Genomic DNA, 25899 nt, shown 5'->3' with positions numbered 1-25899 from the left:
AAAACTACCCACATATAAAGAATATATAATAAACATAAGAAGCATGATGCTCTTTAATAAGCCCATCAGGAAAGCACAATTACTCTGAAAAGATGTTTCTGAATTCATTTGCTGACTGCAAACAGGGCAGCTACAAAAATGTAAATGTGAACGTCAGTTCTCTTTTAAAAAGTTTCTTGTTTGTACTACATAGTACAGTTGCCCCTCTGTTTATATAGGTTTCACATCCTGGAATTCAACCAACTCAGATCAAAAATATTTTGAGGAAAAAATTTTGTCCATAATGAACATGCACACACATTTCCCTTATTCTTCCTAAACAATACAACCATATAATAGTTACACTGTGGGCTGGAGAGATGGCTTAGTGGTTAAGGCACTTTCCTGCAAAGTCAAAGGACCCCAGGATCCACATACGCCAGATACACATGGTGGTACATGTGACTGGAGTTCATTTGCAGTGGCTGAAGGCCCTGTGCATTCATTCTCTCCCTCAATCTGCCTCTTTCTCTCTCTCTCTCTCATGTAATAAAAGTTTAAAAAATAGTTACAAGGTATCAGATATAATTTATCTAGACATGACTTAAAACATACAGGAGGATATGTATAGGTCTTGTGTAGATTGTATGCAAATAATAAACCATTTCACATAAGGGAATTAACCACTGATGGATTTTGGTGTGGTGAGGTATCTGTGCGTAGAAAACTGAAGTCTTTAATATAGAGACCTGAAATTAAATGGAAATAATGTTCACTTGTACACATATTTCAAGTTTAAAATTCTTTTCACAAAAGGAACACTAGTTAACATTTTAATACCCTGGAACCTACAAGCAAAAGAAAAGTCTTTCTCCAGTAAGTATATAATGTAATGTGAATTGAACCATAATTTGTAGATTATAATAATCACTCCTAATATAGAAAGATCTTGGCAAGGAAATCCACAAAAACTACCTCCACACTTTTTAACAGTTTACAGGGAAAACAATAGTACTAAACAGGTTTTTGTTACATACTGCCATTTTTAAAAATGAAATTGTCTCCCCACAATTCAAAGACATTAGGAGCTGGGGACATTAAAAAGTGGAAAAGGCCAGGTGTGGTGGCGCACGCCTTTAATCCCAGTACTCGGGAGGCAGAGGTAGGAGGATAGCGGTGAGTTCAAGGCTACCCTGAGACTCCATAGTGAATTCCAGGTCAGTCTGGGCCAGAGTGAGACCCTACCTCGAAAAACCAAAAAAAAAAAAAAAAAAAAAAAAAAAAGTGGAAAAGGACTAAGCTTTCAGTTACAAAAAAGTTCTAAATGAGAAAAAAAATTACTTGAAATAACACATCCTATATTAAAGCCTCAAATGCATGTCAACACTAAGAATTGTCTCTCTCAAAGAACGTTAAAGTGGGCAGGGGGCTACAAACCAATTATTGGTGAGATTTTACTTAAATTTTATTATATGAAAACTAGTTTTAAGACTCTTTTACATAATAGAGCAGAGACAGTATCACTGTTTTAAAACCTCATTGAGAAGAAATCAAATCACCTTTTTAATAGTTTAAAATGATAAAACATTACCAGATATATTCAAGCTCTAGAACCATGAGAGCCCACAAGCAAGCACAACAGTGGCAGAGAAAAATCATAAACGATGATAAAACCACCAATTTACTACCTTTTTCTATCAACACATTTGAAGAATCACTGTTACATCTGAAGATACAACCTTTAAGAAGACTTAAAAGAAGGTAATGGAAAAGGATTGTGATCAAGTACATTATATGAATATATGAAGGCTATATAAAATATATAAATATATAAAACATACATATAAATATATAAAGGCACATGCCTTTAATCCGAGCACTCTGGAGGCAGAGGTAGGAGGATTGCTTTGAGTTCAAGGCCACCCTGAGACTACATACTGAATTCCAGGTCAGCATGGGCCAGAATGGGACCCTACCTCAAAAAACAAACAAACAAACAAATAAAAAGAAACACAAAAAAGGCTTTATAGATGGAGAGATAGCTTAGGAGTTAAGGCACTTGCCTGCTAAGCCTATAAGGACTCAGGTTCAATTCTCCAGTACCAATGTAAGCTAGATGCACACAGTGGCACATGTGTCTGGAGTCCATTTGCAGTGGCTAGAGGCCCTGGTGTGCCCATTCTCTCTCATAAATTAAAATAAATATTTTAAAAATTTATTTAAAAAAGACTTTATAGAGCTGGAGAGATGGCTTAGCCGTTAAAACTCTTGCCTGTGAAGCCTAAGAACCCAGGTTCAATTCCCCAGTACCCACAGAAGCCAGATGCACAAGGTGGTGCATATGTGTGGAGTTTGCAGTGGTGCTCCCTCTTAAATAAATAAATAAAAAGGACTTTATAAAGCTGCATCTATTGTTAAAATGTCATTTAAAAAATTGTCATTTTGAGTGAGAGGAAACTTTCTCCCTCTGAATCAGGAAAAAAAAAATAATGAAAAGATAAAAGAAAAATAATTAATCAGGTTGGGAGGGCAGAGCCAGGCATGGGTAGCACATGTCTAATAATCCCAGCACTCAGAAGGCTCAAGCAAAAAGATGGCCTCAAGTTCAAGAGCATGGGGGGTGGGGGGGAGAATGGACAAAATCTGGTAAAGCAAACAAAGTAGTGCTTTGAAGGGGTGAAAAGAGAAATGTCTACTCCAAATATTAGAAAATAATTCATGATGTATTCACAATGAATTTTAAAGAATGTTCTGCTTATAGGAGTGTCACCATTTAAATATATTCTCCAACTCTCTAAACAGGCAAAGCCGGGTAAAATGTAGCCTGGGTGGGTATAACCAAACTAAAGATTTTTCTAAAGCTTTCCCCAGTGGCAGAACAAATCACAATGAATAATGGATCTGTCTGTGGCAGTTAACTTGTAACAGCACTTCACGAGCAATGAATGTATCTTAGAGAATTCACACGTAGTACTTCTTTTTCCCTAGGTGCAAACCTTTATAGCCAAAGTCCAAATGAGAAAACAGGATTCCTGACAGTGAATTCCCTTTCAGGACAAGCTCACTCTTGCTTCACAAGGTAACTTTCATGTATGATGAAAGTCAGCCCAAAGAATGTGTCCAGGAGTCATTTAAAAAGCGAATTTGCTGTTGTGACTATATCTGTTTTTTTTTTTTTTTTCCTGAAAAGTTTCAGGTCAAAGCTCTACTGAGTCATGGACTGAGTAAGCCATTGAGCTTTGTCCCCTGAGGTGAAGGAGTGTAAGGAAAAAGGTGGTTTACAGGTGGCTTCCAGGTTAGAGAAAAAACTGGGAGGAGTTCTACTAATTGTATCTAAGTTAGTAAATTGAGTAATACTATGCTGCATGAGAAAACATAGTTACTCCAAAGATAATGAGCATTAAACGTTTCCAGCCAGATTATTGGTAGTTACATTGATTAATCGTATTCGAATCATAACCACGCTCCACAATCAACCTTCTAAATTCAAATAACGAGGGTTAACAGTTTCAGAAACTGATACTTAATTATACCAAGGGGCGTGGGGAGTCCTTTCGATATTCCATCTAAATGAAGGGGAGGTTCTGGCATTCATCACTCACTAGTAATAAAAAAAAAAGGATAATACAATGATTAAGGTCCACCAGAGGCAAATAAAAATAGTCACTTCCCACAACGCTCTCACACCGAACTGAATGCTTTAGTTTTACTCCCCACGATTTGAAGGTGATACGGGACTTAAAAATAAAAATAAAGAACTCGTGTAACTGGGTATGGAGGGAGAGGGAGGTGAGTCAAAAGAACTTAACTGAAGCCACAGAGGCAAAGAAAGGTAACCCCCAAAGGGAGAACGAGAACCTGGGGTGGTGGTGGTGGTGGTGGTGGTGGCGGCAGAAGAATCCGGGAGAGAAAAGGAAGTGGGAACCCTTACCAGGGCTGCGGATGACAGGGATCTGGGCCCATTAGAACCAGGCGACTACGGAAACCGAGAAAGGCTGATTGGGGGAAACAATGGGGCGGCGAGGGCAGTGGCCGGCGGGGAGACGCTCGGGCGAGGGCGATCCGGGCCGGAGGGATGCGGTGGCCGGGGAGAGAGAGAGAGGGGAGTGCGGGCGAGCCGCGGGGCGGGGAGGCAAGTGGGCCGAGGACGACCGGGTCGCCGGTGCACGGACCGGGGACTCGAGAGTCCCCAGCGGGGGAATGGCTTGTCACTTTGTGTGTGTGTGTGTGTGTGTGTGTGTGTGTGTGTGTGTGTGTGTGTGTGTGTGTTTGGAGGAGGTGGGAGAAGCCGGCAAGGCCACCGGAGGCAGGTGTGGTGGGAGCAGAAAGAGCGGCCGGCCGGGGCGCCGCCGTGCGCAGCGGACGCGGGCCGGGAGGAGGGCTGGGGAGGAGGGGCGGCGGGCTTCACTCACAGTCCAGGTGCTTCTTCTTGGGCCCCATGATCTCGTGGGTCGTGGCCTTGCATACCGTCTTGGACACCGCCGAGCCAGTGACACTGTGCTGGGCGGCGGTGATCCGGTCCGTCAGGCTCTGGCCAGACATCTCTGCAGCTCCTCCGCCACCCGTCCCTGAGCGGCAGCCGGCGGGGATCGGGACCCCCAAGGGTCGGAGGGTCCCCACCCCACCCCCCCGCACCGCACCCCTTTTTCTGCTCCCCTCCCTGCTCCTCTTCCTCCTCCCACCGGCTTCCCCGGCCTGGGGCGGGGCTCAGGGCCGCGCGCTGCCACCCGGCCGGCTGGGGAGGGGGGGGAGATTAGAGAAGCGGCTCGCGTCGCCCCCCGCTCCTCCCCCCCGAAGCCGGGAACCCGCGCCCGAGGTCGGCTCCCGCCTCGGCTCTCTCGAGCCCGGCCACCCCACACCTCCGTCCCCGGGGGTCAGCGGCAGCCGCGCAGGGGTGGGCGGGGAGGGGGGGGAAAAAGAGGGACAGGCAGCTCGCAGGAAAATGGCGGCGCCAGGCTCCTCCTCGGAGCTTTCCGGGCTGCCCCTGGGTCACGTGACTCGGGCGCCGCCCCCTTTCCCTTCCCTTTCCTCTCCGGCGTCTCTCCCCCTCCCCCTCCCTCCCTCACCACCGCCCTCCCGCCCTCCCTTCCTCCCTCGTCCGCGCCCGCGCCCGCGCCCGCGCGCGCGCGCGCTACGTGGAGGGACCCGCCCGGCGGGCGCAACAGGAGGCCCGCCCTGGGGTGCGGAGGGGGAGGGGCGGGCCGGCGCGCGCGTCACGTGACCCGCCCTTGCCAACAGGTCGCCCGCGTCAGGCCGGGCCCGCGTGTCATAAGAGGCGGGGGGCGGGGGAGCGTGGCGGGGGCTGGGGGGGGAGGGTGTCCGCGTGTCTCTGGGAAGCCCACGGCTTGGACAAAGAGCTGCGGCGGGGCTGTGGCTCTCCTCGGGCCCTGCGGCGGGCTTCGAAGGAAGAGAGCCCCCGGATCGGTGAGCGCGCGCGCGCAGGCCTCGCCGTCCCGTCCCGCCGCCGCCCCGGAGGCTTTACCACACATGTCACCACCCGGTTTTGTTTGATCTGGACCACTCAAATTGGACCCGATCCTGCCTGTCGCTCTGAATTTAGATACAAACCAACCCCGGTAACTCATTCTCTTTTAGAAGAGTTGTCAAACGCGACAGGAAACATAGCTTTGCTGGAATTTTTTTTGTTTTTTTTTTTTAAAAAAGGGAAGTAGTGGGATGATGTCAACAGTGATTAGTTTGACCCTACAAGGCTGACTGGTGGGGTGATTAAAGGTCCAGACCATAGAAGGAAGTGAGACGGCTTGGTAAATGGAGAAGTCCCATTCAAAGAGTCAGACATCTGTACCTGCCATCTCCCCAGGTTAAGTCTTGCTTCCCTTTGGCCTCTTTTCTAGCGTGAGCCAAGATTTCCGTGGAAAAGACACTGAATACTGCACTATAGTCATTTTTGGAGACCTATTATACCCTGAGAGTCTGGTCTATAAGATCCAGAGAGCTATTAACAAAGCCTTTTAAAATGTTATTAGTGCCCTACATTGAAACCAGAGTTAGGGATAAAATAGAGGAAAAAAAAATCTCTGTGAATGTTGTTACCATCATAGTCACATATAATCTTGCTAGTTTCAAATGAAATGCTAACATACTCAAAATCTGTGTACACCATCTGCCAACCAAATCTAAAATACTGTGCTTAAATCTGGTGATTCTCAAAAGATACAAAACTAATGTTTGACATTTATTAGGTGGTATCAGGAATTCTGTAGTCTCCTCTCATCCTTTGCACAAGAGCGCGCGCGCGCGCGCGCGCGCACACACACACACACACACACACACACAAAATCTCCCCTCCCCCCCCCCACACACACAATGGCTGTTTGAAATTCTGCAACACCATGCTTTTGCCAAGAACTTGCTGTTCTTAAACCAGCAGGTTTCATTCTTGTCAAACCAGCCTGAAATTCGTAAAACCCTAATAACTTCCTTTGGTGCATCTGCAATCCATTTGTAATTTGGTGCTCAGTTTGCTACCCCATATTTATCAGGCGGTGGAATTACCCAGTTCTGAAGACATGTCAACCATCATTACTACTCTACTATAGGTCACTGCTTAAGACATTGATTTGCTAGAGCCTCTGAGCTAATAAATACCAATTTGAGATCAAAACTACCATAGTCTATCAGCTAAATATTTTACCCTTATGAAAAATAAAGTTATTCCTAAATAAGCAGCAGGAAACCCATCTTATGCACTGCTATTCAAAGGAAGTATTTTACCATTACCAAAAAGGTTCCTTTAAGTCACCTTTATTCAAATAATCTTGAGTGTGTTTACCTTATTAACAAACTAGTTAAACAAAATGCTATACATTTTGTAAATGCCTGAAATGTAAAAGGCAGTCATTGTAGAGGTTTATATGCACTTGTAAACTAAAAACTATGAATAAATTTGGAAGGGAAGATAAGGAGTTTTAAGGAGAGTAATTAATGATCTACCTTATCTTATATGCTTGAATTTTGTCTATGTTCCAGTTTGCATAATCAAGAAATATCTCCCAGGGCATGGTGGTGCATGCCTTTAATTCTAGCGTTCACTAAAGGCAGTTAAGGTGACTGTGCCTCCCCACAGTAAAGGCCGGAATGTCCTTAAGTTTGCCTTGCAATCTCCACTTTGCTAGAGATCAAAGGATGATCTGACTTCTTATCTCTTATCCAAAGGAGTTGCCTAGATCTGTTTTACCACAAACAACCTGAACCCCTCTTCTGAGGGAGGGCCCCTTTCCTAGAATTTAAATCTAATCCTGTTATTGTACTTAGTCAAGTTCAGCTCCCAGAACTTGGTGCCATGGCTAGCCTTTTTCTGAGCTAGCCCCTAGCCCAGACCAATAAACTCTCATTCTGGCTCACCTGAGCAGGAAAGTGGAGCCCACCACAATAAGGCTATAAAATGGATGTGTACCAGGGCATAAGTTCTTTCTTGGCTGGCTTCTGAACTTCTAGGTTCTGGTAAGCTTCCAACTGGGCTGAAACAAGGGGAGACCTTTCTCCCCTTAATCCCACATGAGCTCTCTAACCCCTGCCTTCCACATGACAGAAGCTCTCTACACTTTCTTCTCTTAATCTAATAAAGTCATTCTAAACCTTACCCTCTGGTCTATGGATTATAATTCTTTTAATTCATAAAGCAAGAATCTGGAGTACCCTAAATTTATTGGTGGGTAGGTGTATTGGTATTTTGTCAAGGAACCCCAAAATTACAGTTTCATCAGGAGGCAGACATAGGAGGATTATTGTAAATTGAAAGCCAGCCTGGGACTGCAGAAGGAGTTCCAGGTTAGCGTGGACTGCAGTGAGAGGCTGCCTTGAAATACAAAAAACAAAAATTTATACCTGAAATCCTAAAGATTAACTCATTGTTCTTGTCCACTATGCCACATCTTAATCCCTATGCTCCGCTCCTTTGCTCGCTATGTCTATCAATGGCCTCGCCACATATAAAGAAACCCAAATCAGAAACCTGTGGTTCATCCTATGTGCTCCTTTTCTTTTATTTCCATCATTTAACCCAGTCTTCTAATATCTGTCAGATGCCTTCTGTCTTTAACACCACTGCTGTTCTCTTACTTTCAGCCTTTATGACCCCTTTCATTTCTAGACAATTCCAGTAAATTCTTAGCTGATTTCTCTGCCTCTCATACCTTATTAACCCCCTAAGTGAGATTTTCTGAACCTAAAAGTGGATAGGACTATCTTTTTGTTTGTTTGTTTGTTTGATTGATTGTTTTTTCAACATAGGGTTTCACTCTGGTTCAGGCTGACCTGGAATTCACTATGTAGTCTCAGAGTGATACTCCTACCTCTGCCTCCTGAGTGCATACCACACCTGGTAGGATTATCTTTTTCTCTACACTAAAATTTCCTAGAAATTCTGTATAAATTAAAAGTGGAGAACAGGTTGGGCATGATGGTTTATGCCTTTAATACCAGCAAATGGGAGGCAGAGGAAGGTGGATTGCTATGAGTTCAAGACCACACTGAGACTACATAGTGAATTCCAGGTCAGCCTGGACTAGACTGAGACCCTACTTCAAAAAAGAAAAAAAGTGGAGAAGGGTGGATAAAGACACCCAATGTCAGCTTCTGGATTTCACACATACACACCCACACATGCATGTACACCTGACATACAGGTGCCCACACAAATACAAACACACACGAACACATCCACACACATACATGTAAAAATAATTACCACTGAAGTTGAGCTGAAAACTTCCTCTCTGTAGACCAGCTGACAGAAAGCTTGAAAAAGCTACGCTGCATGCAGCCCTATGAAAGAGAGAAGTCATCATTAGTGGACATAAACAACAGTGGACACTGCAAGCCTTGAGTTGGGCCAGCCAGGCCAAGTAAGCCAACGAGTGCAATAATGGCATGTCTATTATGGGTAAAACCAAATGATCACTAATTGGACTGGAGGCCCAAGGAAATACATGCCTGGTACTGAAAACCTATGACAAAGGAGGTCATGAGCCCTAAGAGTGTAACGCCAGCTGATGTCTGGCTAAATGCATATATTATATTTACCTAACTGCCCACTAAGCACTTCTCTTAATGTTCATGCCCATATATTAATGCTACTCTCACTTTTGGGTTACAGAAGATTTTATTTTTCAGATGATGGTGACCTCTGGGAAGACTCAAAAGGGCTGGAAAGATGGCTTAGCAGTTAAGGCACTTGCCTGCAAAGCCCAAGGACACAGGTTCAATTCCCCAAGACCCACATAAGCCAGATAGATGCACAAGGTGGCGCTTGCATCTGGAGTTCAATTGCAGCACTAGAGGCCCTGGTGTGCCCATTTTCTCTCTCTCATAAATAAATAAAAATATTTTTTAATTATTATTATTTTTAAATTTTTATTAGCATTGTCCATGATTATTAAAAAATATCCCATGTTAATTCCCTCCCTCCTCCCCACACTTTCTCCTAAAAATAATTTTTTAAAGGCAACATAGTGTTAAGGAGAAGTGACAGAGGAGTGTTGACCACTGAAACATCTTTATCCAAGGCTTGGGGTGGATTGTGAAAGAGATGGTAGAAAGAATGTAGGACACAAAGGAAGGGTAGGACTGTTACAATGCAGGCTTCCAGACACAAAATGGCCTTCATATCCGTGACCTTGCAGTGCCTGGTACTACCTACACTAGACCCTCATAATAGAAGAAAAAGATGATGACAGCAAAATAAAAGAGAGACTAATGGGGGGGGGGGAGGATATGATGGAAAGTAAATTTATAAAGGGGAAAGTAGGAAAAGGGAAGGGATTGTCATGGTTTACTCCCTATGATTATGGATTTTGTCAATAAAAAAAAAAAATAGGACTGGAGAGATGCTTAGTGGTTAAGTGCTTGCCTGTGAAGCCTAAGGACCCTGATTCAAGGCTTGATTCCCCAGGACCCACATTAGCCAGATGCACAAGGGGGCGCACGCATCTGGAGTTCGTTTGCTGTGGCTGGAGGCCCTGGCTTGCCCATTCTCCCTCTCTCTATCTGTCTCTTTCTCTCTCTGTGTCTGTTGCTCTCAAATAAATAAAATATTTGGGCATGGTGGTACACACCTTTAATCCCAGCACTTGGGAGGCATAAGTAGGAGGATCACCATGAGTTCAAGGCCACCCTGAGACTACATAGTGAATTGCAAATCAGTCTGGGCTAGATTGAGACCATCCCTTGAAAATAAAAAATAAAAAAAAACTACCTGTCTGGGGTATTCTACTACAGTGGCAGAAAATGATTAAGACAGGCTATACTATCACTATCTTAGACTCTGAACCATTAACATAAAGCTCTAATGATCTAGGCCTTTCCTAAGTACATGGTGAGTCTCATTCCCATTCTCTGACACAGATGTAGCCAGTATCACACTACTTTATAGACTTGGAAATACCATGCTGTTTTACACCCCAATAGGCAAGCAGCAGTCTCCTTTTGCTAGTCATATAATGTCTGTAATTGCTGTATTGCACTAAATGGGTAGGGACAGTTAGATATACTATTACAGTTTGACTCTGAGCTGTCTTCTACAGGACACCTGTTCCCTAGCTGATGACTTTTGTCTTGGGAGACTATCTGATGGAGGTAGGTCACTGGAAGAAGGTTCCTCAGGGTGATAGCCAGACCCTACTTCTGGTACTGCTCTCTGCTTCCTGGTCAATCTGCCATGTTAGATGTCCCATGACGTGATCCTGCCGCTACAGTGCCACTCTGTCATGCCTTTCCTACCATGATGAATGGACTCAAATAGTATGAAAGTAGGAGCCAAAATTATTCCTCCTTTAAGTTGTTTCTGTCAGGTATTTTGTCACAGTGATGAGAAAGTAACTAATAGATACCACTATGCTACTGTTTTTTTTTTTTTTTTTTTTGGTTTTTCGAGGTAGGGTCTCACTCTGGTCCAGGCTGACCTGGAATTAACTCTGTAGTCTCAGGGTGGCCTCGAACTCTTGGCGATCCTCCTACCTCTGCCTCCCGAGTGCTGGGATTAAAGGCGTGCGCCACCACGCCCGGCCTATGCTACTGTTATAACTGGTGTATACCATACACACAGTGGAGTGATGGTTGGCTGAATGAATACACTTAAGTAGTCCATTTGACTAGGTCACCACTCCAAATCTTTCATTTAATAAAATCTGCCCAATTTTTCACAAATGTGCATCCCATAACTATCTGCCTGGGCCATTATCTTTGTTCAGTCCTGTGTTAATTCATTGTTTCAGAAAATATGTACTGGAGGTTTAGGAGATGGCTCACCTGAATTTGGCTCCAGCATGCACCCACATAAAAATCTGGCCAGACCACGGTTCATTTTCTTGGGACCCAAATAAACCAGAGGCTTAAGGTGGCACATGTATCTAGAGTTGGTTTGCAGTGGCTAGAGGCCCTAGCATGTCCTCTCTGTCTCTCTCAAATAAATAAATAAAAATAAAATATTCTTAAAAAATCTGGCCAGGCATGGTGGCACATGCCTTTAAATCCCAGCACTCAGGAACTAGAGGTAGGAGCATCTCCTTGAGTTCTCCCTGAGACTATATAGTGAATTCCAGGTCAGGCTGGGCTAGAGCAAGACCCTACTTTAAAGAAAAAAAAAAAAATCTATGCTTACCTCAATATGCCTGCATTCCCAGGACTAAGATGGACAAACCTGGTTTGTAGAAAAAATAGTAGAATCAGACACTCGACATCTCCCTCTGGCTTCTGCCCATGTGTATATGTGGTGCACTCATACACACACACTCATACACACACACACACAACAAAATATACACTTACAAAAAAAAAAATGAAGCCTGATGTGGTGGCACATGTCTTTAATCCCAGTACCTGGGAGGCAGATGTAGGAGGATCGCTGTGAATTCAAGGCCACCCTGAGACTACATAGTGAATTCCAGGTTATCTTAGCCAGAGTGAGACACCACTTTGAAAAACAAAAAACAAACAAACAAAAATATGTATTGAATAAATACTGTGGGTCAAGCACCACTTTAGATACTGCATTCTGTTCTAATTCTGTTAGTTCTTTAAGAACTAAGCAATCTTCCATTTCAATCACCAGCTTGAAGGCTTGTTTGCTTTACAAGTGAACAGTCCCAAAACAGAAGGAAACAATGTGAATAGCATAGGTTATTTCCCAGGCTCTCCCAACAAAAACTCATGATGTGGAGAGGCCTGGAGTCCAGGGGTAAGGAGCAACAGTTTTCTGAATGCCTTCTATATACTAGGAATACAACCCTTTTTTTTTTTTTTCATTTAATGTTCATTATAATGACTCAAGAAAGTGTTATGGTTATCTAAATCAGCAGCACAAAGGAGCCTTAGAAATTAAGGAACTTCCCTAAGTCCCACAGATTCTCAGTGGCAGAACAGTGGTTTAAGAACTTATTTTCACCTGGGCTTGGTGGCACACACCTTTATTCTCAGCACTCAGGAGGCAGAGGTAGGAGGATCGCATGAGTTCGAGGCCACCCTGAGACTACATAGTACATTCCAGGACAGCCGGGGCTAGAGCGAGACCCTACCTCGAAAAACCAAAAATAAATAAAAACAAAGAACTCATTCTCTTTACATTATTTCTCCAGATGCTTTAGCCAAAACTTGAAGCACCTGCCAGTATAGATTAAATTCAATCAAACAGTAGTTTTTGCCTATATGCAATGTGCTAGGCTTTGCCAGATGTTAAGATATACAAAGGGGAAAGTGTGTGGGGGGGGGGGGAGGGAATTAACATGGGATTTTTTTTATAATCATGGAAAATGCTAATAAAATTTTTTTAAAAAAAGATACAACAATGTGCAAGACAAACACAGTCTCTGTGCAGTGCTTGTTTGACAATTTTTGTGTTTTGTTTTGTTTTGAGACAAGGTCTTCGTACGTAGTCCAAAATAGCCTTAAATTCACTTTTTAGCTTAGGCTGGACTCAAACTCACAGTCCTCTAGCCTCAGCCTCCTGAGCGCTGGGATTATAGATACATACCACCATCATCAGCCTATTATTAAACATTTAAAAATTTTAAGTTAGCCGGGCGTGGTGGCACATGCCTTTAATCTCAGCACTCGGGAGGCAGAGGTAGGAGGATTGCCGAGAGTTCGAGGCCACCCTGAGAATCCATAGTGAATTCCAGGTCAGCCTGAGCTAGAGTGAGACCCTACCTTAGAAAAAAAAAAAGGAAGTAAAAAGTATATTTCTTACATGTCTATGATTAGAAGTTGGAGAAAAAAAAGAGTATGGAAGAATGACAAGAATATCTACACTAATTACTTCACTTAGACCCATCTTCAGGTACAAAGAGAGCCTAATAGTTCTCTATTCTCACTGTTTTCAGAACTTCATATTGTCTAAATTCTACGTGTGACATTCTTTTTTTTTTTTTTTTGCTTTTTCGAAGTAGGGTCTCACTCTGGTCCAGACTGACCTAGAATTCAGTATGTAGTCTCAGGGTAGCCTTGAACTCATGGCGATCCTCCTACCACTGCCTCTCAAGTACTGGGATTAAAGGTGTGCACCACCACACCCAGCTAAATTCTACTCTTGACATTCTGTTAACTAAGCATATGTGAAAATCTGGCAACCCAATTCTCCCTCACCTGTAGATAATTTCACTTCACAATGAAGCCAAACCTGTAAAAGCTTACCTCATAAAACTTTATGAAAAGGTAAGAAGTTAAAAAAAAAACAAACTTTATTTTATTTATTTGCGAGAAAGAGGTAAGGAAAGAGAGAGAAGGGGCATGCCAGGGCCTTCACCTACTGCAAATGAACTCCAGACACGTGTGCCACCTTATGCATCTGGCTAATGTGGCCCTGGGGAATTGAACCTGGGTCCTTTGACCTTGCAGGCAAGCTCTTTAACCACTAAGCCAATTCTCCAGCCCCCATAAGGTACATTTTAGGAGATATATATATATATATATATATATATATATATATATATATATATATATATATTAGTTATTCATATTAGAACTTAAGCAAGTTCTCCACTTCCAAGTGGAATACTTATTTGAGCTCTCAGCATTTGTACTATTGGTAATAATAGCAGGTAATTATGATTACTTACCCTGTGCCAACCACATTAAATGCATTATCTCTTTCATCCTGAAGCAGAGTCATGACCTTGAATGGCAGGAACATCTGATCACCAAACAGTTTATTTCTTCTCTTAAGCACACTGTTAGACTATTTCTCTGCCACCTTTATGATTAATTGGGGTAAACTGACTGATTTTTGTCCAAGAGAATGTGGGTAGAAATGATGAAGACATGGGAAATGAGCTCTGAAAACCTCCAATACATGTTCCACATTCTCTTTATTTCTCTACTTCCACCTGAATAAAGAATAAGAAATAAGAAAAAGGAAGCTGAAGTCACAGAATGGAAGAACTCTGGGTTCAAAAAAGCATCCTTGGAAGAATGCGACCTAGGAGAACTTCATGACCAGGAACACCAGAAATAGGTTTTATTTGCCTTATTAAATTATGTCTCTGAAATTTTTGTATTCATTGCTGTCATAATTAGCTGCCCTTTTAATATACTTCTTTCCCCTTAATTTATTTATTTTGTTGATAAAGAAATTGAGATTCAGGCCTGGGATGTAGTTCAGTAGTAGACTGCTAGTCTGGTATATGTAAGGCTTTGTTTTTTTGTTTTTTTTTTTTTCTTTTAATGAGAGAGAGCAAGAGAGAGACAGATAATTGGCACACCAGGATATCTAGCCACTGCAATTGAACTCCAGACAAATGTACCACCTTGTGCATCCGGTTTACATGGGCTTTGGGGACTCGAACCTAGGTCCTTAGTCTTCGCAGGCAAACACTTTAACTGCTAAGCCATCTCTCCATCCAGGCCTTGGGTTTTATACCCAGCATTGCCTAAGAAAAGAAACTATTCTTCATGCATTCATCATTAAGTACATAGATTTATCTTGTAATAAGAGGGCCAGACAGTGATAAAGAAATAGATGCTTAAGAGTTGACCTCAAAGGTATCTCCAGTCTATGAAGGGTTTTTATAAAATATGTGAGGAAGTCTAGATCTTATCCACAGGTAGATGTGAAAATAGGCAGCTAGCTCAGAGTCTCTGTGATGAGCTGAAGACCAATGAGGTAGGTTATTTCCATCCGAGCAAGACCAGTGGAGGAAGACTCCACTGATTACTGCACTCTTTGCATGCTTGTCCTCTCGACTTTGTAATTTTTATTATCTTTCCTATTTAAATTGCTGTTAAGAAAGAGCATTTCTAAGGTGATGACATTGGACTGGAGTGTATCCCCTTCTAAGGGAATAATGTCCTCTTTTTAATAGACTTTAACTTAGTTATTTTATTTATTGAGAAGAGAGAGAGAGGCAGATAGAGACAGAGAGAATGGGCACGCCAGGGGCTTTAGGTGTTACAAATGAACTCCAGATGCATGTGCCACCTTGTGCATCTGGCTTATATGGGTCCTGGGGCATTGAAGTTGGGTCCTTTGGCCTTTCAAGCAAGCACCTTAACTGCCAAGTCATCCCTCCAGCCCCGGAATAATGTCCTTCTAAGGGAATAATACCACTTGGGAGGCTCAGATAAGAGAATTTTTGTGAGTGTAGGCCAGCCTTCTAAGGGAATGATGTCCTTCATTGCTAATGGACACCCTCGTTCTGTGCTCCTGATGTTCCTAGGATCCATAACCTTGACAATGATGACATGGGGCTAGTTCTTCACACTCAGGTAAGGTTGAATGGCAAATACCTAGATTAAGGAAACAAGACACTTGATTCTATAAGGAAGATCTAGATACATTTTGGCACATGCTTTTATGGGCTGGTTTTGGAAATTTGGGGATATGGCTTTGAAATACCTGGAAAATCCAAATTTTTTTTGTCTGATTATCTTTCTGCAATACAGTTACCAGATAATCTTCAGTCTGTTTTAGTTCTTAAACTTACAGAAAAACACCTATTTTGTTTATTTATTAGAGAGAGAGAGAGAGAGAGAGAGAGAGAGTGAGCATGGTTGCACTAAGGCCTCTACCCTTTGCATATGCACTCCACATGCATGTGTCATTTTGAGCATCTGGCTTTATGTTGGTATTGGGGAATTAAACCCAGCCCATCAGGCTTTTCAAGTGAATACCTTTAACTGCTGAGCCATTTCTCCATCCCTGTGTTCTTCAGTCTTAAATGCTGCTGCACAATCAGTGTTACACAGATGATTTACAAATCATCATCTAACAAAAAGAACAAGGAGATCTGACACAGAGAGCAACATGACTACCATGAAACACTGCAACCGCTACCTTTTCATTGCTGGGACAAAACACCCAAACAGGGGCAAATTATGGAAGGGAAGGGTTTATTTCATCTTATAAGTTAGAGGGGAAGTTTCTTTTCTTTTTCTTTTTTTGTTCTGTTTTGTTTTTCAAGGTAGGGTTGCACTCTAGCCCAGACTGATCTGGATTCACCATGTATTCTCAGGGTGGCCTCAAACTCACAGCAATCCTCCTACCTCTGCCTCCCTAGTGCTGGGCTTAAAGGCATGGGCCACCACTCCAGGCAGAAGGGAAGTTTCTGTCATGAAGGGGAAAGCATGGCAGGAAGAGACAACCAGGTGTCACATCACCATAGCAGCAGGTAGGAAGCCAAGGAAATGAGCTCGCTGAGTGTGACAAATGAGAAACTCTAGCACCCCAAAGATCAGCTGGGCCCCAGTGATGCACCTCCTTCAGCAAGGCTGCTCCACTTGGGGATTAAATATGAGACTTAATCACAAATACATGAGGCTATGGGGACAGCTTTACATTCAAGTTGCTACAAAAACAACATATAATTGTGATTTATCAAATAACAATGCATATCTGGATTGAGCGCTTTTCTTGTAGGTTGGGGCAAAAATTTACCAAAAGAAATGTCTCAGTTAGCCAGGCGTGGTGGTGCTCATCTTTAATCCTAGCACTTGGAAGGCAGAGGTAAGTGGATCACTGTGAGTTCGAGGCCACCCCGAGAGTACATGGTGAATTTCAGGTTAGCCTGGGCTAGAGTGAGACCCTACCTTGAAAAACCAAAAAAAAAAAATTATTTTTTTCTTTTTAAAAACTTATGTATTATTTGCAAGGAGAGGAAGAGAGAGAGAGAGAATGAGAATTGACATGCCAGGGCCTCCAGCAGCTGCAAGGGAACTCAAAAATGCACATAGCACTTTGTGTACCTGGCATTATATGGGTACTGGGGAATCCAACACAGGTGCCTTTACTGCAGAGCCATCTCTCCAGCCCACAGGTTTTTTAAAAAATATTTATTTTTATTTTTATTGGAGAGCGAGAAAGAGAGAGAGAAAGAGAGAGAGAGAGAGAGAGAATGGGCGCTCCAGGGCCTCCAGCCACTGCAAACGAACTCCAGATGTGTGCGCCCCCTTGTGCATCTGGCTAAATTGGGTCCTGGGGAATTGAGCCTCGAACCGGGATCCTTAGGCTTCACAGGCAAGCACTTAACCACTAAGCCATCTCTCTAGCCCTCCCACAGGTTTTGTTGTTGTTGTTTTTCTTTCGGTTTTTTGAGGTCTCACTGTAGCCCAGGCTGACCTGCAATTCACTTTGTAGTCTCAGGGTGGCCTCGAACTCATAGTGATCCTCCTACCTCTGCCTCCCAAGTACTGGGATTAAAAGCGTGCACCATCATGCCTGGTTCCAGCCCACAGTTTTTTAAAAATTCATTTACTTACAAATGGCTTACTGCTACTGCAAACAAACTCCAGATGCATATGCCACTCTATGCATCTGGCTATATGCGGGCATTGGAGAACTAAACTCAGGCCATCAGGCTTTGCAAGCAAGTACCTTTAACCACTGAGCAATCTCTCCAGCTCCCAAAAGTCTTTCTGTTTGTTTGTTTGTTTGTTTTTTCCATGATAGAGTCTCACTCTAGCCCATGCTGACCTAGAACTCACTCTGTAGTCCCAGGCTGGCTTCAAACTCACACAGATCCTCCTACCTCTGACTCCTGGGATCTGGGATTAAAGGCATGCGCCACTATGCAAGGCAACACAAACTATTATTATAATTTTGATGTTTTTTGAGACAGGATCTGTAGTCAAGGCTGACCTAAACTCATATAAATTCTCTTATCTAAGATGCTCAAGTGCTAGGATTACATGCCTGAACCACCACTCACATCTTAAACACTGTATATTATTTTTAAAGAAATTTTAGGTTCAAAGAAAAGTTGAATATAAAGCCCAATTTAGTTCTCATATAGCTTCTGTCCCCACACATGTACACCTTCCCCCAGTGTGACATTATAGGCTACAGTGATACATTTTTTACAATAAATAACACATTATTGGTACATCATTATCACCTAAAGCTCATAGTTTACATTAGGGCCCATTCTTGGTGTCGTACATTCTATGGGTTTTGACAAATAAATAATTACATGAATCTACCATTATATACAAAATTGTTTTCCTACCTTAAAAAAATCCTCTATGATCACTGGGCATGGTGGCATATACCTTTAGTCCCAGCACTTGGGAAGCAGAGGTAGGAAGATTGCTATGAGCTCAAGGCTAGCCAAGAGTACAGTGAATCCCAGGCCAGCTTGGGCTAGAGCAAGATCCTACCCAAACAAAACAAAACAAAACATTCCAACTGTGTGCTCTACTTATCCATACCTTCCTTCTAGTCTCTGACAACCACTGATATTTTTGACTGTCTCCATAATTTGTCCTTTTGGAGAATAGTATATTTGTGAATTATAGTACTTAGTACTTTCAGATTGGCTATCACTTTAAAATATGTATTTGAGATTGAAATTCCTCCATGGGGGCTAGAGAGATGGTTCAGTGATTAAGATGCTTGCCTGCAAAGGCTAATGACCCAGGTTCAATTCCCTAGCACCCATGTAGAGCCATAGATGTGCAAAGTGACACATGTATCTAGAGTTTGTTTTCAATGGCTAGTGAATCTGGAGCGCCCATTCTTTTTCTCCCTTTATCTCTTTGCTTGCAAATAAATAAAAATATTTTGAGATGGTTTAGATGCTTGCCTGTGAAGCTTAAGGACCCAGGTTCAATTCCCCAGTACTCATATAAGCCAGATGCACAAGGTGGCACATGTATCTAGAGTTTGTTTGTAGTGGCTAGAGGCCCTGGTACATCTACTTTCTCTCTCTCTCTCAAATCAATAAAAATATATTTTTAAAAATGATACATCCATGCAATCTGGGTGTGGTGGAACATGCCTTTAATCCTTGCATTTGGGAAGCTGAGGCAGAAGGACAAGTGTGAAGCCATCCTGGGCTACATATGCAAGACTTTGTGTCAAAATGACAACAACAACAAAAAAGATTCCTTGATGTCTTTTCAGATAGGTCACTTTCTTTAACACTGAATAATTTCTGTTGTCAGGACATGTCAGTTCACATTGAAGGACATCTTTGTTTGTCCCACCCTTCAGCAGTTATGAATAAAGTTGCCATAAATATCTTCAGAATTTTGTGTGTGCTAAACATGTTTCCAGTTTATCTGTTAACCACTTAAGAGCACAGCTGATTGATGACTTCATGTGTTTGTCCTGGGAAAAACACAAGCAAACATCTACTCACTCCAGATAGGGGACCATTGTCTGAACAAAACAATGATTCCATCCAACAACAGCTTGGTGAGCCCATAAATATATTAGGCTTACTTACAGGAAAATGATTGAAGGGATACTGATGACCCCAGAAGTGGTGCATTGCCAAAAAGTCTCACCCCAGCTTGAAGGTGACCTCTCTAGCTGCACAGATGTAGTACTCCTTTAGGTGAATTTTTCACATTTTGTAGACTCTAGCACCTCCCAAGACCAAGGGAAAATGGGACAGAATTATATGAGCTGGGAGGGAAGTACAGGGGCAGGAAGTGGCTGAGATCTCAGGTGAAGGTCAAATGACCCTCCTACACCCTCTTATGAGGGAACATTAACATGCCTGATCTTGAGGGACTCTTGTGGGTTTTCACAGCTGCTTAAGATGGCAATGGCTGTTATGCTTGGAGGGCTGCATTCCACAACAGAGATCATATGTAGAAGATGCATTATTAAGACTCATAATTAAAAATAAAAGCTGGCTGACAGAAAGCTGGAAGAAACCATTTTGCATGCAGTTCAATGGGAGAAAGAGAAATCACCAGTGAAGATACTCAACAGTGGACACTGCAAGCCTTATATTTGGCCAGCCAGGCCAAATGAGCCAACGGGTGCAATAGTGGCAAGTCTGTTAAGGGGGAAACCAACTGCTCTCTAACTGGATTGGAGACCCGCTCCATGGGAGGGAATACATCCCTGATACTGAAAACTTAAAACAGGTAGTCATAAGCCCTAGGGGTGTAACGTCTGCTGTTGTCTGGCTAAATGTATATACTATGCTTATCAAATTACCCAGTAAGCACTTCTGTTAATGTTCATACGGTAGAGAATCTTCTCTTTTCAGATGGGAGTGACTTTGGGATGACTCAGAAGGTATCATGGTGATGGAAAGAAATGACCGCAGTGCTCAGTACTGCAATATCTCTATCACATCTTCCAAGGCTCAGGGTCTAACACGGAAAAGGTGGTGGAAAGAATGTAAGAGTCAAAGGAAGAGTAGGACTCCACACAATGTGCTCCATCCAGACACAAAATGGCCTGGATATCCATGACCTCACAGTGCCTGACACTACCTGCACAAGACCATCATAAAAGGAGGGAAATATCATGACATCAAAATTAAAAGAGAAACTGATTGAGTTGGGGAAGGGGTATGATGGAGAATGGAGTTTCAAAGGGGAAAGTGGGGGAAGGGAAGGTATTACCATGGGATATTTTTTATAATCATGGAAGTTGTTAATAAAAATTGGGAAGAAAGCCGGGCGTGGTGGCGCACGCCTTTAATCCCAGCACTCGGGAGGCAGAGGTAGGAGGATCGCCATGAGTTCAAGGCCACCCTGAGACTACAGAGTTAATTCCAGGTCAGCCTGGACCAGAGTGAGACCCTACCTCGAAAAACCAAAAAAAAGAAAAAATAAAAAAATTGGGAAGAAAAAAAAAACCTGGGCTGGAGAGATTGCTCAGCACTTAAGGCACTTTCCCACAATGCTTAACAACCTAGGTTTGATTCCCCAGTACCCATATAAAGCCAGGTGCACAAAGTGGTATGTGCATTTGGAGTTTGTTTGCAGTGGCTAGAGGCCCTGGTGCACCCACATTCTCTCTCTCTGTCTCTCGCAAATAAATAAACAAAATATTTTTTAAAAAGAAAAGAAAAAAGAAACTGCCAAATTGTCTTTCAAAGGGGGTAGCTCCACATTCTTACCAGCGTTTAGTGGTGTCAGTATTGTAGAGATTATCTATTTTAATAAATGTATAGTACTACCTTGTTGTTTTAGCTTGCAATGACATGTAATGTGAAATATCTTTTCACACACTTTGCATCTGTAATTTTTTGTGAAGTATCTATTCAGGTTTTTTGACTTTTTTTATACTCAGAACATTTGTTTTATTTTAAGTAAGTTTTTCTAAATTTTATTTATTTATTTCCAAGCAGAAAGAGAGAATGAGAATATGCACACACTGGGGTCTCTTGCCACTGCAAATGAACTCTGAAGCATGTGCCATCTGGCCCTATGTGGGCACTGGACAAAGGAACCCATAACTGCAGGCTTTGGTAGCAAGCACCTTTAGCCACTTAAGACATCTTCCTGCAAACCCCCTCCCCCATTGATTTTCTTTTTTAAAGAGGTTTTGTGTGTGTGTGTGTGTGTCTGGAGAGATGGCTTAGCAGTTAAGGTGCATGCCTGCAAAGCCCAAGGACGCAAGTGCAATTCTCCAGGTCCCACATAAGCCAGGTGCACATGGTGGCACATGCATCCAAAGTTCGTCTGCAGTGGTTAGAGGCCCTGGTGTGCCCATTCTCACTCACTCTCTCTCTCTCTCTAATAAATAAATCTTTAAAAAATAGGGGTTTTTTTGTTGCTAGGCATGGTGGTGCATGCCTTTAATCCCAGCACTCGGGAGGCAGAGGTGGGAGGATCGCCATGATTTCAGGGCCAGCCTGGGCCAGAGTGAGACCCTACTTTAAAAAAAAAAAATTAGTTTTTTTGTATATTTTGGAAAACAATACTATATATGTGCATATATAGTAAACATTTCCCCTTAGTCTATGATGCCTTTCTAATTAACACTGTTGCAAAATTTTGTAGGTTTTTTGTTTTGTTTTGTTTTTTGGTTTTCTGAGGTAGGGCCTCACTGTAGCTAAGGCTGACCAGGAATCCACTATGTAGTCTCAGGGTGGCTTTGAACTCTTGGTGATCCTCCTACCTCTGCCTCCTGAGCGCTGGGATTAAAGGCGTGCGCCACCATGCCTAGTTCTGAAGTGGTAAAATGTTAAGGAACTTGCAGGCTGGAATGTAAATGAAAAATCTTGATCATATTGATTTGTAGTTGCTCATGAGACATCCAAATGGAGCTAGCTTGCTAAGATAACAAAGGGCTACTGTGGCTTTTAGTAATCCCGAGACACAGACCCATACAATAAGAGTGTGCAACTGGCAAAATCACAGAGCATATGAAGGTTACCTAGGAACAAGCTAAAGGCAGAGTAGTCCTGGGAAGCTCTTAACCTTAAAGAGGCGACGTACGGTTAGGAACAAGCTTTGAAGGTACAATCTCTCTGGTAAAAATGAAGTTTCCCCCTGGTACCTTCTTATTGCTCATATAAATGTATCAAGTTCATTACCTTTTACTCTTTTACACCTACACCTCCCACACCCCAATTAACTGAAGCAATTACATTATATAATCTGCCCATTCTGGAGCTTTTAAAAAGATGTAGACGTTTTAACAGTAGAAAAAATATCTCAGACTACCTTAGATAAATATCTATAGAATACTCAGTAAATCATTTGCTGAAGCACCTTAGTGTTAAATAAGGATATTTCATTCTAATTGGTAATCCAAAGAAAGATTTGTGTACCAAATTATAAAGTTCCAAAAATATAATTAAAATTTTAGATGCTGGAAGATTCCAAGAAACAGTAAGATTTCGACATGGTACAGTGAAAAGGCAGGAGAGACACATCTGCCAAATTTTATATTATAATTAAGTTGCTTTGTACTGACATAGCTTTAGTTTATAGAAGAATGTTTGTGGGGATTTTTAATCAGATAAAAATGGAGCTGTTGTTTTCTCTATACCAATTAACATAGTTGACATTTAGCCAGATCTTCTCTGGACACTGCAGGGGATGTACAGTTTGTCCTGATTCTGTGGGAAATGAAAAATGCAGGACTTGGCACATAAAAAATATGTAAACCCAAAAAATGTTGTCAAATATAGCAAGTTAAATTAAATAAAATGACTTACGAAAGGGCAGTCTATGCTTTCGAGAGAACAAAGCAGGAAAGAAGATGGTAGGTCTGGAATACTAAAAACAGAAGGGAACATGATCTTAACTATTAATACTAGGTATGTTGATAAATGAATATGTTTACTGGAAGAGATTTAGTATGATCCACTTACATATGACACTGTTCTTACATGAGTTTAAGAAAGGAACTGTTTCTGGCTCTTATGTAGCATATAAAGACATGTTGTATGTTTTATTTACTTAATATTTTTATTTATTTGCAAGCAGAGAGAGCTAAAAGAGATACAGAAAGAGGGCTGGAGAGATGGCTTAGTAGTTAAGCACTTGCCTGTGAAGCCTAAGGACCCTGGTTCGAGGCTCGATTCCCCAGGACCCATGTTAGTCAGATGCACAAGGGGGCGCACACATCTGGAGTTCGTTTGCAGTGGTTGAAGACCCTGGTGTGCCCATTCTCTCTCTCTCTCTATCTGCCTCTTTCTCTCTCTGTCTGTCACTTTCAAATAAATAAATAAATAAACAAACAAAAAGAACAAATTGTTGTTGAGGTAGTAAAAAAATGTTTTTTTTAAAAAAAAGAGGGCTGGAGAGATGGCTTAATGGTTAAGCGCTTGCCTGTGAAGCCTAAGGACCCTGGTTGGAGGCTGGATTCCCCAGGACCGACGTTAGCCAGTTGCACAAGGGGGCAGTTCGTTTGCAGTGGCTAGAAGCCCTGGCGCGCCCACTCTCCTCTCTCTCTCTCTACCTGTCACTCTCAAATAAATACATAAAAATAAACAAAAAAATTTTAAAAAAAGAAGAGACACAGAAAGAATAGGCACATCGGGGCCTCCAGCCACTGCAAATGGACTCCAGTTGCAGGTGCCACTTTGTGAATCAACTTTAAGTTGGGTACTGAGGAATCAAACTTGGGTCATTAGGCTTTTCAGGCAAGCACCTTAACTGCTGAGTCATCTGCGCAGCCCCTAAAGACATGTTTTAAAAATGTTGGGCTGGGGAGATTTCTCTGTGGTTAAGGTACTTGCCTACAAAGCCTAATAATCCTGATTCAATGTCCTAGTACTCACATAAAGCCAGATGCGTAAGGTGGCACACGCGTCTGGAATTTGTTTGCAGTGGTTAGAGGTCCTGGCATGCCCATATTCATATTTATATATTTTCTGTCTCTCCTTGCAAATAAATAAACATATATTTAAAAAATGGTGATACAGAAAGACTTCTTAGATGCCACCTTGTCTAATTCTTCTTTTTACAGATGAAGAAAGTTGGTTCTAAAGATCACACTGACTTATTTCCCTGTGAGAACTTGTATCCTATTGTCTTTGGCTCATGGATATAAAAATTTACAGAAACATCAAAGCTATAGTGGCATTTTAAATAACCAGGTAACTTAAGACTCCCTTATTCTGGTTTGTTTAAAATTAGGGTTAACCAGTTTTGAACTTTTTTTTTTTTTTTTTTTTGGTTTTTTGAGATAGGGTCTCACTGTAGCCCGGGCTGACCTGGAGTTCACTATGGAGTCTCAGGGTGGCCTTGAACTCATGGCGATCCTCCTACCTCTGCCTCCCGAGTGCTGGGATTAAAGGCGTGTGCCACCATGCCTGGCTAGTTTTGAACATTTTATTTATCCATTTTACTTATTTATTTGAGGCAGAGAGAGAGAGACAGAGAGAGAGAGAGAGAAAGAGACAGAGACAGTGAGAATGGGCGCACCAGGGCCTCCAGCCACTGCAAACAAACGCCAGACACATGCACCACCATGTCCTTCTGGCTTACATGGGACCTGGATAATCGAACCTGGGTCCTTAGGCTTTGTAGGCATATGCCTTAACCACTAAGCAATCTCTCCAGCCCCTGATAGTTTTAAGCGTTTTGTTTATCTATTTTATTTATTTATTTGAGACAGAGAGAGAGAAACTGTGGTTAACTAGTATGTGTGTGTGTGTGTGTGTGTGTGTATACACACACACACACACACACACACACACACACACACATATATATATATATATATTTTTTTTTTTGAGAAAGTATCTTACACTGTAGCCCAGGCTAGCCTTGAATTTGCAGTAGTCCTCCTGCTATAGCTTCCTGAGTGTTGGGATCACAAGTGTGATCATAAATGGTGCCTGGAAATGAAGTGGTTTTAAGTTTTTATTTTCTCAATATCTATCTAAGACAGCTTAGCTTGTACTTCCACTTTGTAGTAGTAGGTTGCAAACATGACATTGCTGATAATAGACAATCTTTTTTTTTTTAAATTATTTATAAGGAGAGAGAGAGTGTGTGTGTGTTAGTGGGTGCACCAGGCCCAATAGCCACAGCAAACAAGTTGCAGATGCATGTACCACTTTGTGCATATGGCTTTTTTTGTTTGTTTGTTTGTTTTTACTTGTTTGAGAGCGACAGAGAGAAAGAGGCAGATAGAGATAGAGAGAGAATGAATGGGCATGCCAGAGCTTCCAGCCACTGCAAACAATTTCCAGGTGGGTGCGCCCCTTGTGCATCTGGCTAACGTGGGTCCTGGGGAGTCGAGTCTTGAACCGGGATCCTTAAGCT

The 25899-nt window shown here is 42.3% G+C and overlaps 1 protein-coding gene across 17 annotated transcripts in view; it reads right to left on the bottom strand.

Annotated features, from left to right (window-relative positions):
• Positions 1 to 4610, bottom strand: part of Picalm (phosphatidylinositol binding clathrin assembly protein) — a 120428-nt gene extending 115818 nt beyond the window's left edge. For 9 of the 17 annotated variants that reach the window (XM_045145082.1, XM_045145089.1, XM_045145090.1 and 6 more), the window contains exon 1: positions 4392 to 4609. In XM_045145082.1, coding sequence (XP_045001017.1) covers positions 4392 to 4521 — 130 coding nt within the window. In that variant the 5' untranslated portion in view covers positions 4522 to 4609. Of the gene's footprint in view, positions 1 to 4391 lie in introns of all 17 variants that reach the window. The other 8 variants (XM_045145078.1, XM_045145081.1, XM_045145079.1 and 5 more) reach the window with 1 other exon arrangement.
• Positions 4611 to 25899: the final 21289 nt, after the last annotated feature.

This window comes from Jaculus jaculus, chromosome 3 (genome assembly GCF_020740685.1).
Source record: "Jaculus jaculus isolate mJacJac1 chromosome 3, mJacJac1.mat.Y.cur, whole genome shotgun sequence".
NCBI lineage: Eukaryota > Metazoa > Chordata > Mammalia > Rodentia > Dipodidae > Jaculus > Jaculus jaculus.
Note: the sequence above shows the minus strand (reverse complement) of the source record. Positions and strands in the feature narration are given on the sequence as shown.